Here is a 13017-nt window from a genome sequence, read left to right on the forward strand (position 1 = left end):
GATGGGGCATCCACAGCCTCCTTGGGCAACCTGTTTTAGTGTGACACCACCCTCTGGGTGACAAACTAGATGTTGCTTTCTTCTTCTTTGCCAAGCGTCGCTTCTTTATTTGCTTTGCTTCTTAATAAAGAAAGAAACAGCGTGTTGAAGAGGGAAGATGAGATTGGGAGAGGGCAGCAGGGCTCGGCATCACCTGGCTGTCCCCAGGTGCCACATCTCCATAGCTCTGCAGCATCCCAGGGCCAATGTCATTCACCTCCTGTACCAGCACCTGACTGCTGGTGAAGTATGTCATGATACATTTATTTTGCCCATTTCCAGCAGAATTCGCCCTATATTTATAACAAGAAGTGCCATAAGGCTTTATGGCAGGCAGAAGCGTTTGGGCTGTGGCTCATGCTGATGCTCCACGCTGCACCTTTGCACCCAGACCTTACAAAAAGGGGATGCGATGTGGTTTTATTGCGTTTTCCTGCTGTTAGGTGAATAGGGGGGTGAAAACTTGACATAAAAAGGACCGCGGATCCTCACGGCTGTAGGATGGACGGGATGGCCCAGCAGGGCAGCGCTCCCTATAGGCCCTCATAGGGAATAAAAGCCTCACCACGATTTGTTCTTAAATCGTGCCGGCAGTGACACCTAGTGCCTCTAAAACACCCCAACGTTAATTAATAACATCCCTCCTTCCCATACATCCCAAGGCAGATCTGGGATGAAGGCAAGCAAGCGTGAATGAGAGAGTGATTGGAATGCCGCTAAACTCGGTGTTTGCGTGGATTCTAAGCTTTTCCAGGGAAAAGCGAGGCGTGTGTTAATGTGCTGGAGGGAAATTATTATTATTATCATTATTATTTGTGGGAAATAAAGGCAGTTTGGGGCGCGCTGAGGAGGTGCCCAGGGGTACGATGCGTTCTCGCATGGACCTGGGGTTAAAACAAAATAAAACCAATCGCAGAGACACCAACGAGCTCCCGGCTGCTCTCGGTCTGTCTGAGGAAGAGCTTCAGCTCCGATTTGGGGCTTTTTTTGAGGTGTTTTTTTTTTTTTTAATTGGGGAGGGGGCTGTAGAGGCGGTGGGGGAGCCAAGATGGCCGCCCGCCCTGTGGGCTGAGGGGCGGCGGGGAGCGGACCCCGCGCGCTGTGTGAGGAGGGGCGGCCATCTTCCAGCCGGGCAGCGGCGGGCAGGGCGGAGGCAGAGGAGGAGGAGGAGGAGGAGGAGGAAGGGGAAGAAGAGCTCCCCGCCCCCGTGGGTCAGAGCGTGGAAGTCGCCGCCCGAAGATGGCCGCCGCGGCGGGGGACGTGCACGGAGCGGCGTTGGGAGCCCGGCCCGGTCTTGGGGTTGCGGCCGCGGCCGAAGCGCGGTTCATCAGCAGCGCTAAGGTGAGCTGTGCCCGCCGCGATGCGGGGTGAGCTCCGCATCCCGCTTCTCTCTAAGGCCGGGTTTTGTCCCATTGCAGGGAAAGGGGCTGTTCGCCACCCGGAGCATCCGCAAAGGGGAGGCGGTGTTCGTGGAGAAGCCGGTGGTGTCGTCGCAGTTCCTTTGGAACGCGCTTTACAACTACCGAGGTGAGCCGGGCTGGGTGCTGTGGGGGGGCTTTGGGGTTGGGGCTGCTTCCACACAGTCGTCTGGGTTGGAAAAGAGCTCCCAACGTCCCCAGAGCCAACATCTGTGCCCATTAGGTCTTTCAGTGCTAAACCCCCCACGGTTCTGGAGCATCTCCATTGCCTGGGCAGTTGTGGCACTGCCTGATGGCTCTTTTGGAGGAGAAATGTTTCCTAATATCCAACCTGGCCCTCCCCTGGTGTAGCTGAAGGCCATCACCTCTTATCCTATGGCTCTTACTGACCCACACCTCGCTCCAGCCTCCTTCAGGCAGTTGTGCAGCCATGAGGTCTCCCCTGAGCCTCATCCAGACTGAGCTCTTCTCCAACCCATGTCCCCTCCATCCCATGTCCCCTCCATCCCATGTCCCCTCCATCCCATGTCCCCTCCATCCCATGTCCCCTCCATCCCATGTCCCCTCCATCCCATGTCCCCTCCATCCCATGTCCCCTCCATCCCATGTCCCCTCCATCCCATGTCCCCTCCATCCCATGTCCCCTCCATCCCATGTCCCCTCCATCCCATATCCCCTCAGCTGCTCCCCATAAGCCTTGTGCTCCAGATCCTTCACGCCTTCGTTGCCCTACTCTGGACACTGTTAACAAGCTGGAAGAGCTGGCATAGTGTGACTTAAGCTGTTCCACTGTGCTCTTGGTTTTGGGTCTTGGACAGAAGGAGGGGATAAAGAGGTAGACCTGGAGAGAAGAAAGGCAAAAGTGGGGTTGGACACAAGCTGGGCCTTGTCCTACCTAGACTCTGCTGTCTGCTGAGCTCTGCTGCAGGTCAGCAAAAGGAGGACACTTGTTGCTTGTATCACATGCCCCTTAAAGACAGGGGTGTGCTTGTCATGTGTCATAGGGCCCTTAAACACACGTCTCACTGGGGCATCCGGTTATGTTTTCTGCTTGCAGCCTGTGATCACTGCCTGAGGGCTTTGGAGACGGCAGAGGAGAATGCCCAGCGACTGCTTGGGAGGAGCTCTCTGGTGCTGCCTCACCCAGAACAGTGCAGCATCCGCAAAGACCTGCACCAGCAGTGTCCTCACTGCCAGGTATGGGGCTGTTGGGGAGGACTGTGATCTCCCTGGAGTCACTGACTTCTTTGTAGTATCCAGCCAGGCCTTTGGTGTGACTTTCTGCCCTCTGATGGATGGCTGCCTTTTCCTTCTGCTAAAGAGCTGGGGCTCAGCTGGGCCCAGAAGCCCTTTTCCTGCTGCCATAGCTAATGCTGAGTGCTGTGCCTCTTGCTCCAGGTGACGTACTGCAGTGCTGAGTGCAGGCAGGCTGCTTTGGAGCAGTACCACCAAGTCCTCTGCCTTGGCCCGTCCCGTGATGACCCCACTCACCCCCTCAACAAGCTGCAGGAGGCATGGAGGTAGGGGATCAACCCACCTGTTGCTTACAGGCAGAGGTGGTGGCTGTCCCAGGCTGGGTGACACTGGCTTGGGATCAGGGCTGAGGGCCATTGTTGCTTTGCATCTCTGCATGGTACAGCTGTGGAAGCTGTGGGATACTGCTCTGCAGCCCTGCCAGGATTTGTGTTGGTTGTGGTGGGACTTTGACTTGGGGCTGAGCAGTTCTTATTCGTCACCCAGTAAAGGGCTGCAGAGCACTAAGCTGCATGCCCTTCGCTCCTTCAATTTTGTCATGCCTGCACATCTCCAACCTTTTGGAGTTTGGCCATCTCCAACTTAGGATCTGCCAAGCAGCGCCCTTGTAGATACATGAATTGCTGTCCCTGCTTGCAAATTCCAAAACAGCGTGGAGGGGAGAAGTGACATCTCTGCCTCAAAGTTGGTCACAAAGCCCAGTCTTGGGCTTTGTGTGGGGCCATTAGTATTCTTTGGACTGTAGTTTGGCAGAATAGTGGGGAATTATTGTATGCTCTGAGCAGCCAGGTGGGTGCTCAGCTTCTTGCCCCCAGCAGCATTGTGTCTCCATGCTACGGTGCTGAGCTGGCTGATTTGCTGTGACAGATGAGTGCAGGCCTGCCCACAGGGATGGCAGCTGTTCTTGCCTCCTTCCAGCTATTTTATTTCCATGTCAGCACTGATATCATTGTTCTCCTTTGTTGTTCTCCAGAAACATGCATTATCCACCGGAGACTTCCAGCATCATGCTGATGGCCCGGATGGTTGCCACTGTCAAACAGGTAGGTTTGCAGTCTGGGTCAGCAGCTGTCAGTGTGTGGTTTCCTTTTCCAGTTGTGGCTGTTATTCTCAAAGAGTGATCTCTTCTCCAGTGTCTGGCAGAGCAATTTCCTGCTTGAATAGATGTCAACATCTCATGATCCCTGGCCATAGAGACAGCAGGCAGCAGAGGATGCATCTATGCCCTGAGCCAAGCAGATCATTTTTCCATACCAAATCAATTAGACAGAAGTAAACCTTTCCTTTGGCTCCATTTCTATTTTTTTTTTCAGCCTGGCAATCTCAATGTTTATTTCCAATAAGCTACTACTGTGCAACTGCTTCTGATGGTTCTTGATGGCATACTGAATATGTCTGAGCTCAGTGGGACTCATCCTCTCCTTCCTCTCTCTCTCTCAGAGGGCTGGGGAGTAAAGAGGTATTGGTGCAGTACGTTTGGTTCAGTTGATGCAATACAGTTGATTCCTGTTTCAGGCTAAAGACAAGGACTGGTGGATCAAGGCTTTCTCCCAGTTCTGCAGTAAGACAGCGAACGAAGAGGAGGAGATTGCACACAAGCTACTGGGGGACAAATTTAAGGTAAGAGTATTGGGCACGTTGGATGCAGGAAATCCCTGAACCTGCCTTCTTGCCCGCATCTGTGAGCCTGTGGGTGCAGCATCCCCAGCTGGGATGGGAGACTGTGGAAATCCCAAGCACAGAGGGGGATACAGAGCCCTGTTTAGGGCCAGCTCAGCTGATAGAGAGGAAGTGAGCTGCTGAGAGGGCTTTGGGGTTGCAATCCTACAGCAGAACACGCTGTTCCTTCCTGTTGTGGGGATGCTTTGGCTATGGAAATGGGACAGGGTGTTAGTTAACTGCGGAGTATCGCCTCAGCAGGTGGATTTTGCTGCTAAAATGGATGTCTTATCACTGCTTTAAGGGCAACAGCCCCCAGCCTTGCAGAGAATGACTGGGAGTCTGACTTCTGAGCCTCCTGGCCTGTGCTGGGCTTGGCTGTCAGCCTGGGTCTGACTCCCAGCAGTGTCTGTCCACCCTGATGGTGTTGCTGTGTTCTGTCAGGGCCAGCTGGAGCTGCTGCGTTTGCTCTTCACTGAAGCCCTTTATGATGAACAACTCAGCAGGGTGAGTTGAGCCAGGAGAAGTGGGACCTTGTTTTGGGTGCCAGTCCTTTTGGGTTATGCCTGCCCCTAAGGCCAGAGCTTTCCTAGGATTCTGCCCATTTCTTGCTTCCCCCAAAGATGATTTTGTAGGTCCTTTCCAACCTTGTGATTCTGTGATTCTAAAGCTCCCTGTGGGGTTTGAGGTGCATGCAGACTGGAGTTCTGCTGCAGATTGGCCTGAGCTCAGCTGTTTTCTGATCTCCCTTCTGCAGTGGTTCACTCCAGAAGGCTTTCGATCTCTCTTTGCTCTCGTTGGGACCAATGGCCAAGGCATAGGAACCAGGTAATGGGGCTTTCTGGGTGTTCCTTGCAGGGCAGAAAAGGTGAAGTGTGGAGGGTGTGTACAGCCTTCAAATCTGCATTGGTTTAGGTAATGCCTGGGCTCAGATTTGGGAAGTGGGACTGGGGCTGGAGGGGCAAACATAAAAGCAGTCTTTTATTTCAGCTCTGTCCAACCCTTTGGCGTCCCTCTGACAGGCCTTGGCTACTTGAAGCCCCTGGGTTTAACCTTTAGATCCCCTGTGTGAGCTCCCACTGTGTACTGGCAGCACTGTGGGGCTGTAATGGTGTCCTTTACTTTCCCATAGCTCTCTGAGCCAGTGGGTGCATGCTTGTGATGCTCTGGATCTCCCCATGCTGCAACGAGAGGAGCTGGACGCCTTCATTGACCAACTCTATAAGGACATTGAGAAGGGTAAGGCTCTGCTGTGGCTGTAGGTAGCATCATGCAGTTGGAAAGCTTATCTGAGGGGGATCCTGTCCATAAAGATACCATTTATAGCCAGTGTTCAAAGACTTGTAGCGTTTGTTTGGATGAGTACAGAGACAGGCCAGGGAGTGTGTGCTTGAACAAGGAGTGCAAATCTTCATGCTCTCCATCCCTCCCAGTGGGAAGGTGCATTGGCAGAGGGTTCTCCACACAGACCCCAGAGCAGTGCTGTCTGAGTGTGCTCAGCACTGATAGGTGACTCTCCATACATTCACTGAGCTGAATGCCTGGGAGAGCCAGAAAAACTCATACACAGCTTTAACCCTCACCCTTCTCTGTTCTGCAGAATCTGGAGAGTTCCTCAACTGTGAGGGGTCAGGTCTCTACATGCTTCAGAGCTGCTGTAAGTAACACAAGGACTAGGAGGAAAGCTAATAGTGAGGAGGGAGTTGTGCTGTTCTAGACAGGCTCACCTCTAGGCACTGGAACAGGTCGCCCAGGGAGGTGGTGGATGCCTTGTCCTTGGAGACGTTCAAGGTCAGGCTAGGCTGAGCTCTGAGCACCTAATGGAGCAGCAGATGTTCCTGTTCACTGCAGTGAGTTTGGACTAGATGGCCTTTAAGGGTCCCTTCCAACTTGAACAGTTCCTAATAGGCTCTGGCAAAGTGGGCTTATGCTTCCCATCAGTGGACATGATGGGATTGGTGAGTTGGGATGGGATTGCTGTTGTCCTGGGGCCTGGTTGCTCTCTCATTGTTTCCTGGCATCTGGCCTATCCATGGAATGGTCAGTCCTAGCTTGAATGGTCCTAGATGTAATGTGAGTTCCAGGAACATTATGTGCAATTAAGTGAAGAGACAATCTCCTGCCTTCTCTGTGTGTGATGGAGCTGAATGAGCCATTAAGGCAAGGGAGGAGCCTTTCTTATCGGGGCTGTTAGAATGTGGGAGAGGTTGATCCAGCACTCAGAGCTGCCTTCTGTCTCTCCAAAGTGTTCTCAGCACTGTGGGGTCTGGACAATGGCTGCTGTGAGAGGCTGGGAAGTAAGGGAGCAGTATTACTCTGTGCACCCTTCTTTGTGCACACAAGGGCATGGGATGGTGCTGAACACCCCATGGGTTGATCCAAGACAACTTTGTCTCCCTGAGTGTTGTTTTATTTGCCTTTGGAGAGCCCTGATGCTGCACCTTGTTCTGCAGGGGACCTGGGACTCTGTAGTCCCCAGTGTGAGTGGAGAGTGCAGTGCTGGTGCTCCTACTGCAGATGGTGTGGCTGAGAATTGTGCTGCCATACCCTTATCCAGACCATCGCCCTCCCAGCTGGAGTTGCTTTCTCCTGCATGCCCCTGTCCACCACTAGCTGAAAAGCAAAGTTTGGCCAGTGACATTTAGCAGCTTTACCCTCTCTTCCTTTTAGGTAACCACAGCTGCATCCCCAACGCTGAGACATCCTTCCCAGACAACAACTTCCTCTTGCATCTGACTGCTCTGGAGGACATTGAAGCAGGAGAGGTGAGACACTGGGATGCAGGTGAACCTGGGGTGACATCATACTTTAGCATACCATGTCCCCTACAGACCCCAGCCCTGTACCTTCTGCCTCTTGCATTAATTTTTGCCTAGCTCTGGTGGATTCATACCTTTCCACTTGTCTTTTGGGGGGAGGCCAGTACAAACTGCTGCTTTGGGTTCATAGGAAGAAGCTCTCAGTCTGGCCTGTTTCTCTTTGCTCACAGGAAATCTGCATCAGTTATTTAGACTGCTGTCAGAGGGAACGGAGCAGACACAGCCGCAACAAGATACTCAGGTACAGGAGCTGTTTGGAGGGACGTGAGGGGATCACACACACACCTCCAGTCACAGCCTGGGATCTTTGTAAGGGCCCTGCCATGTGGCTGTGAGCTGGTGTGCAGGCTGGTGTGCTTGTGGCAGTCTGTATGTGCAGCTTTGCCTGGGCTATTATCACTCTTATCTCCAAGCAAGCCCAGGGCTCCCTGGTGTCCTCTTGTCATAGAATCATAGAATGGCCTGGGTTGAAAAGAACCACAAGGATCATCTGGTTTCAACCCCCTGCTATGTGCAGGGTGGCCAACCAGCAGCCCAGGCTGCCCAGAGCCACATCCAGCCTGGCCTTGAATGCCTGCAGGGATGGGGCATCCACAGCCTCCTTGGGCAACCTGTTCCAGTGCGTCACCACCCTCTGGGTGGAAAACTTCCTCCTAAGATCCAACCTCAACCTCCCCTATCTCAGTTTCAAACCATCCCCCCTTGTCCTATCACTGTCCACCCTTGTAAACAGCTGTTCCCCTTCCTGTTTATGTGCTCCCTTCATGGGCTGCAGCTCATTTAGTCCCCTCTTTGGACTTGGCAAATCATTGCTGTTCTCACCACCTTCCTTTTCCTTCTCCATCCTTCTGCTAATGGTCACCATGCTGATGTCCAGTTGTATCTGCAGGGTGGAGAATCTCCCCCGCTTCTGCCTCTAATCTGACAACTTCCACCTCATCTGAGCATCAAGTCTGAGTTATACCTGTCTCAACTCCCTTATACTTTTTCCTGACCCTCTTTGCAGGGAGAACTACTTGTTTACCTGCTCGTGTCCCAAGTGCCTAGCACAAGCTGACGACCCCGATGTGACATCGGACGAAGAGGAGGAGGCTGAAGGGGAGACAGATGATGCTGAGCTGGAGGATGAGATGACTGACGTTTGATCTTGGCCTTGGGCGAGAGTAAAGGGATGGGATGGGACCGGGGGGGTCCTCCCAGAGGCAGCAGCTTTAATACTAGAAACAGGGTTGTGTTGTGGGGTCGGGTGGGAGGCTGTGTGCTGGCGGAGGTCTGGCAGAGTGGGGCAGCGGGGGGAGCTGGAGGCAGGCCCTGCTTCCACCTGCCCTTGTGCTCTGTGCGTGTGTGTATGTGTGTGTTTACCAGCCCATCCATTTCTCCCTTGTGAGGCTGTGAGCCAGCAGCCCCCTTGCCATATCCCAGACTCCAGGGGGCCAGCTGGTGCTTGCAGGGGAAGCTGAAGGAGAGCGGGGCCCTGGGCTGGGGTAGGGGATGTGGTGATGGTCATGCTGTGGCCACCTCCAAGGCTCCTCCCATGTCAGTGCTGGCCATGGGTGCGGAGGAGCATGTCCTTTCCTACCCTGCAGGGATGAGGGGAATACGTGTGTGTACGTGTGTTTGTGCACGAGGGTTACTATTTAATGTCTATATTAGCACTATCTACACACCAAGGAGCTGGGGTCCTTATATATACTCCATTCCATGCCTTGACTTGGTGAGCAGCAAGAGATGGTCAGAATGATATTGCAGGTGGGACGGAGATGCCTCAGGGGTGGCTCAGATGCCAGAGACCAGCAGAGAGAGAGGGGCTGACCCTGCAGGGATCTCTCTCCTGCCTCAGTTTTTATCCTCAATTTGATGTAAAGCCCCATGCAGCGATGGCTGGGCTGTTTGGGGAGGAGGAAGTGCCACGTTGCTAGCACAAACCTGACACAGGCTATGACATTTCATAAGCAAAGCCACCTCCAAATCCCAAGAACTGTTTTGGGTTTTGCAGTGAGTGAACTTTCCAGCCTTGGGCTGCATTGGAAGGATATTTATGAGTGGCAACCGTCATGTGAAGCAGTTTGTCCGTCCACAGCACTCAGCATGGAGTTGTCACTGGCAGCCAAGCATCACCAACCCAGCACTGGCAGCCACCAACGCTGTGAGCAGCTCTGGGGGTGTGCATTGCCCAGCTGGAGGGAGAGAACAGCTCCAAATGACAGACTGGCAACAGGCTGGGGAAGCATCCAGGGTATTTTTTTTCCCCCCTTTGGGGTTTGGGGAGCTGTTTTTCTGCCACGTTTCCCTCAAGCCTGTGGTGTCTGTATTGTGGGAATGAAGGTGATGCTGTGGATGGGCACCTCTGACGTGACCATCACTGCCAGCCCTGCACCCCGCTGCTTGTCCCCAGCCTCAGGTGTCCCAGGGCCACGTGCCCTTCAGTGTTCGTAATAAACCGAGACTGGTGAGAATTGGGGCTGTGTTGTTTGTACTGTTAAAATAGATGGCGGTGGCTGCAGAGAAGGAATGGGGGCTGGTTTTGGTGGTGGGATGGAGGAACAAGAGCAGAAGGTGGAGGCTCTGGGTCTGTGTGGGTCTGACTTGTGCCCTGCCCCAGTTGTAAGAAGCAAATGGATTGGGAAGAAGTGTAAGAAATGCATTGGGAAAATCATTGTTGGGGACAAGGCTACTTAAAAAAAAGAACAACTCTCTCTAAAACTCATTCACACTTCATTAACTCAAGACAAAAATATACAGATGTTGGATGAGCCCTGCTATAGTACAGAGCAAATGCTCCCTCCCCTCCCCTTTGGACTGCATCCCACGTAATACTGCAACCCTCTGAATCAGCAATGCAAACTACTGTCGGTATCTCAGCAATCTTTCAAATGGTTCTCAGGGAAGCACCAGCTTGTGCCGCCCTCCCAGAGAGTCACAACAAAGTTTGTTCAGTGCTGGGCTCAAGGTACCACCTTGGGCTGTTCTGCTGTTCAGCTACACGCCAGCGGGCAGCGTAAAGACTTTAACCATTGTTTAAACCTGGGGGTGAGGCTGGTGGGATTTCATGGCAGGACTCTTCCCTCGCACCTGGTTTCCTGGGCAAGCTCCTGGGATCCATCAACAAGTCCTCGATGTGCTGCAGCCTTCCCACCTCTACCAGAAGGTCCAAGGAGGCTGCATCATTTCATAGGTTGGGATGCTGGTGACGTTGACGGGAATGGAGATGACGGCCCATGGGAGTCCGTGCTGTTCCAGAGAGCGTCGGATCATGTACCTGGCAAAGGAAAGAAACGTGTGTATGAAGGAGAGCTGAGACCCAACAGGCACCACCTCCATTGGAAACTGTGGATTTAAAGCTATTGAACCCACCAAAAAGTTGGCTCATGAAGCCCAGGCAGCACACACTGATCCCTGGGACCCACCGCATCAGTTGGGAATGGGGCTCGTCCCTTCCCATGAGATGCAGATCAAATGTTTCCTGGCCAAGGCACCTACCCATCCCTGCCCAGCAGGAAGAGAGCGGGGATGTCGGCCGTCCTCCTGGTGCTGTCCTGGATCATCTCAATGTAGAAGCTGTCGTTATCATAGGCATTATCTGCAATGATCACCGCCCGTCCTCCGTGCTCCTGGATCACGCGTGTCTTAGACAGGAACGAGCAGCCCCTGGGACAGAGAGGACAAATCTTTGGCTGGCGGCTGCCTACAAAACCTTCTGCATCCTCCAACTGGACTGACAGCGTTGGCAGACAGAGGTGCAGGTGGGATGTGCATGTAGGTCTGTGTCCCAGTGTTGGGTCCTTCACTACAGGACAGACTTTAAGGCCCTGGAAGAAGAAGGGCAATAAGGGGTCTGGAGCACAGCTCTAATGAGGAGCTGCTGTGGGAATTGAGATGGGTCAGGCTGGAGAAGAGGAGGCTCAGGGCGGACCTTAGGGCTCCATTTAACTCACTGAAAGGAGGTTGGAAGCAGGGAGTTGGTCAGGTTGGATGTTAGGATACGTTATCCAAAGGATAAATCAGGTACTGGCACAGCTGCACAGAGAGTGATGGAGTTCCAGATGGAGTTCCAGAACCACAGAGCTGCGGAACTGAAGGATGTGGTCAGTGGGGATGGTTGGGTGGGTTGATTGAACTCAATGTCTATTCCAGCCTTCATGCCAAAGCTTGCCCAGTAGATGATGCATAAGATGGGGACTATAAGGACCACGTGGGGATGGTTGGGTGGGTTGATTGAACTCTATGTCTATTCCAGCCTTAATGCCAAAGCTTGCCCAGTAGATGATGCATAAGATGGGGACTATAAGGACCACGTGGGGATGGTTGGGTGGGTTGATTGAACTCAATGTCTATTCCAGCCTTCATGCCAAAGCTTGCCCAGTAGATGATGCATAAGATGGGGACTATAAGGACCACGTGGGGATGGTTGGGTGGGTTGATTGAACTCAATGTCTATTCCAGCCTTCATGCCAAAGCTTGCCCAGTAGATGATGCATAAGATGGGGACTATAAGGACCACGTGGGGATGGTTGGGTGGGTTGATTGAACTCTATGTCTATTCCAGCCTTCATGCCAAAGCTTGCCCAGTAGATGATGCATAAGATGGGGACTATAAGGACCACGTGGGGATGGTTGGGTGGATTGATTGAACTCTATGTCTATTCCAGCCTTCATGCCAAAGCTTGCCCAGTAGATGATGCATAAGATGGGGACTATAAGGACTATTTCCCTGGCACCATCCCTCACTCAGGAACCTCAGACTTCGGACAAATAGAAACCAAACAGACACGTACCCCCTCTCCACCAAGGCGATCTGATCCTGGATGAAGACCCCATTGTTCAGCTCTCCACAGGCCTCGGGGGGATCTGCTGGGACCAGGTGGATCTGGTCGTACCTTGTGTTCTCCAAGGATGAAACAAAGGAAGGGGGTGAGTGGGATCGGGGCTGTCCCCCAACCCAGCTCAATCCCTGCATAACCAAAGGGAAAAGCTTGTGGAAAAGAAGGACGGGGAAGCTGAAATCAGTTCTTTATACTTACAAACACCCCACCGAAGTCCTTGGCCGGCGTGGCAGTGAAGATATAGCGGATGTCTCCAGGGCTCAGCACTTGGAAATAGAGATACTCATGGATGCGTAAACCTGTATGGAGATGGAGAGAGGAGGAAATGGGAAGCTTCTGAAAGTAAATGGGGAATAGGCAGCTACAGCTCCCAGCCCACAGGGAGGGGAAATGCACCCAGATTGCTATGCATAGGAGGAATATGAGCTCAGATCGTGATGTATGGGAGGTAAATGCACCCAGATTGGGGTGAGCAAATGCAAGCAGGGCAGGGTGCAGCGAGGCAAAATGCAACCAGACTGGGCTGCATTGAGGGCAAATGGAGGCAGGCCGGGCTGTACTGAGGGGAAATACACCCAGACCGAGGAAGAGAGGGGCCGATTAGGCCACGGAGGGGCAGTGCTATCCGGCATAGCTGCAACGGGGGGAAAGGCAGCCAGGGTGGGGAGCACCGAGGGTAAGAAGCAGCCGGATCGGGGCACAGGGGGCTCCGGAGGGCTGGTGGGGGCCGGCACTCACCGCGGCCCGGGCAGGAGCAGAGGCAGAGACAGAGCCAGAGCGAGCGGCGGAGCATGGCTGCGCTCGGCAGCGCCGCCGCCCCGCCCCATCCCGCGCCCATTGGAGGAGCTGCTCCGAACGCGCCTTTCTATTGGTTGGCGCTGCTGCCATTCATCTGAGGGACGCCGGGAGCGCCGTTCCTGTCATCTCGCTCCGCCGCAGCGGTTGGCGTCCGTCACTCCGTCTCTATGGTCGTTGGGGGGAAAGAAGGGCGCCTCGCTGCGGCCG

General features: G+C 53.6%; 2 protein-coding genes across 2 annotated transcripts; one reads left to right on the plus strand and one right to left on the minus strand.

Moving 5' to 3' along the window:
- The first annotated feature begins 1169 nt into the window (after positions 1-1169).
- On the plus strand, positions 1170-9888 carry SMYD5 (SMYD family member 5). The gene is made up of 13 exons (XM_072336057.1): positions 1170-1380; positions 1458-1566; positions 2515-2654; positions 2856-2977; positions 3685-3754; positions 4227-4331; positions 4815-4877; positions 5128-5198; positions 5503-5609; positions 5971-6027; positions 7041-7135; positions 7360-7430; positions 8196-9888. Exons 1-13 carry the CDS (start codon positions 1279-1281, stop codon positions 8332-8334), a joined length of 1251 nt encoding a protein of 416 aa, XP_072192158.1. The 5' UTR covers positions 1170-1278; the 3' UTR covers positions 8335-9888.
- Positions 9886-12996, minus strand: PRADC1 (protease associated domain containing 1). The gene is made up of 5 exons (XM_072336058.1): positions 12751-12996; positions 12211-12311; positions 11965-12074; positions 10670-10837; positions 9886-10448 (listed from the first exon to the last, which is right to left on the minus strand). The coding sequence occupies exons 1-5, from the start codon at positions 12848-12850 to the stop codon at positions 10328-10330; spliced, it is 600 nt and encodes a 199-aa protein (XP_072192159.1). The 5' UTR covers positions 12851-12996; the 3' UTR covers positions 9886-10327.
- Between the last annotated feature and the right edge of the window lie 21 nt (positions 12997-13017).

This window comes from Excalfactoria chinensis, chromosome 4 (assembly GCF_039878825.1).
Source record: "Excalfactoria chinensis isolate bCotChi1 chromosome 4, bCotChi1.hap2, whole genome shotgun sequence".
Classification (NCBI taxonomy): Eukaryota; Metazoa; Chordata; class Aves; order Galliformes; family Phasianidae; genus Excalfactoria; species Excalfactoria chinensis.

What these genes read in the sequence shown, in the direction of transcription:
- SMYD5 (XM_072336057.1), top strand. Translation starts at nt 1,279, where the DNA reads ATGGCCGCCGCGGCGGGGGACGTGCACGGAGCGGCGTTGGGAGCCCGG. An exon ending in GGTTCATCAGCAGCGCTAAG is followed by an intron (nt 1,381 to 1,457) that starts GTGAGCTGTGCC and finishes GTCCCATTGCAG; the next exon opens with GGAAAGGGGCTGTTCGCCAC. An exon ending in AGCAGTGTCCTCACTGCCAG is followed by an intron (nt 2,655 to 2,855) that starts GTATGGGGCTGT and finishes CTCTTGCTCCAG; the next exon opens with GTGACGTACTGCAGTGCTGA.
- PRADC1 (XM_072336058.1), bottom strand. Translation starts at nt 12,850, where the DNA reads ATGGGCGCGGGATGGGGCGGGGCGGCGGCGCTGCCGAGCGCAGCCATG. An exon ending in CTGCTCCTGCCCGGGCCGCG is followed by an intron (nt 12,312 to 12,750) that starts GTGAGTGCCGGC and finishes ATCTCCATACAG; the next exon opens with GTTTACGCATCCATGAGTAT. An exon ending in ATCGCCTTGGTGGAGAGGGG is followed by an intron (nt 10,838 to 11,964) that starts GTACGTGTCTGT and finishes TCTCTGTCCCAG; the next exon opens with GGGCTGCTCGTTCCTGTCTA.